This window comes from Fragaria vesca, unplaced genomic scaffold, assembly GCF_000184155.1.
Source record: "Fragaria vesca subsp. vesca unplaced genomic scaffold, FraVesHawaii_1.0 scf0510047, whole genome shotgun sequence".
NCBI lineage: Eukaryota > Viridiplantae > Streptophyta > Magnoliopsida > Rosales > Rosaceae > Fragaria > Fragaria vesca.
The window spans coordinates 1-1,094 of NW_004440522.1; the positions used below are offsets into that span (position 1 = coordinate 1).

Consider the following 1,094-nt stretch of genomic DNA (forward strand, 5'->3'; position numbering starts at 1 on the left):
CCCTAGGTAGCTTTCTGCACCTTGGAGCCATGACCACTGGGACCAGTACCACCATGACCACTTGGGCCAGCACCACCATCTCTACGCCATACATGTGGAGGGCCTCCACGGCCCTTTCCACGACCCTCATGTCCCTTTCCACGTGGTGCATTGTTCTCATGTGAGTAGGGATCAACACGTCCAACCCCCTTTCCTTTGGGGTTCTTTCCACCTCTCACCTTGCCATAGTTAGTTTCAGGAATTTTCTTTGTCCCAACAGGCCTAGTGTTGTTGTTCACGAGAACCTCACTATGCCTTTCAGCCATTTGCAGTAGGTTGATCAGCTTATTGAAAGTTGTGATTCTCTTGTTGTCATACTCTAACCTATACTGGTTCGCTAGTATTAGTGATGAAGTAGGAAATGTGGAAAGTGTCTTTTGGATCATATCATCTTCTGTGAGTTCTTTCCCACAGAAGTTGAGACGTGCCTTTAAGCGCAGCATGTCCTTGTTGAAGTCATTGACCCTTTTATAATCAAGCAAGCGGATTTCATTCCACTGGACGGTCAGTTCTGGGAGCAAAGTATCATGAATGTTCCCAAAACGCCCTTTTAGAGCATCCTATAGCTCCATGGGTGTCTTCAACTGAAGGTATTCCCAACGCAGGCTGGGGTCAATATGTCGCCTCAAAAACATAAGGGCATTGGCTTTCACCTTGTCAGACGGTCCTGCGTCTTTGGGGTCGGTGGGGGTTTTGATGGTGGAAGTGTAGTCCTTTCCCACAAAAGTGGTTTCCACATCAGAAACCCAACAGTGGTACTCAATTCCTTCTGAGTCCAAAATGTCAAATTCAGGGCGAGTTGAATCAACCATCTACATAAACAATAGCAAAGATATATTAATTACGTAGTCGCAAAGACATCCACGTAAATTATTTTCCAAGAATGATAATTTATATTTCAATACCAAGATTCATAATGGTCACACTATTTTCGATGCTTTGTGAAAATACTTTATCACAATAATTTAGATGTTATGAATGTACTTTTCATAACAACCTAATTTATAGGACATGCAAAATGGTAATATTTACTAAAATAATAAAAAAAATAGTCG

The 1,094-nt window shown here is 42.4% G+C and overlaps 1 protein-coding gene across 1 annotated transcript; it reads right to left on the reverse strand.

Moving 5' to 3' along the window:
- Positions 1 to 20: 20 nt before the first annotated feature.
- On the reverse strand, positions 21 to 851 carry LOC101300013 (the record flags this gene model as incomplete). Its single annotated transcript, XM_004309233.1, has 2 exons — positions 21 to 599; positions 693 to 851. Coding segments are annotated over 2 exons (738 nt in total), but the record flags the coding sequence as incomplete, so codon positions are not given.
- Between the last annotated feature and the right edge of the window lie 243 nt (positions 852 to 1,094).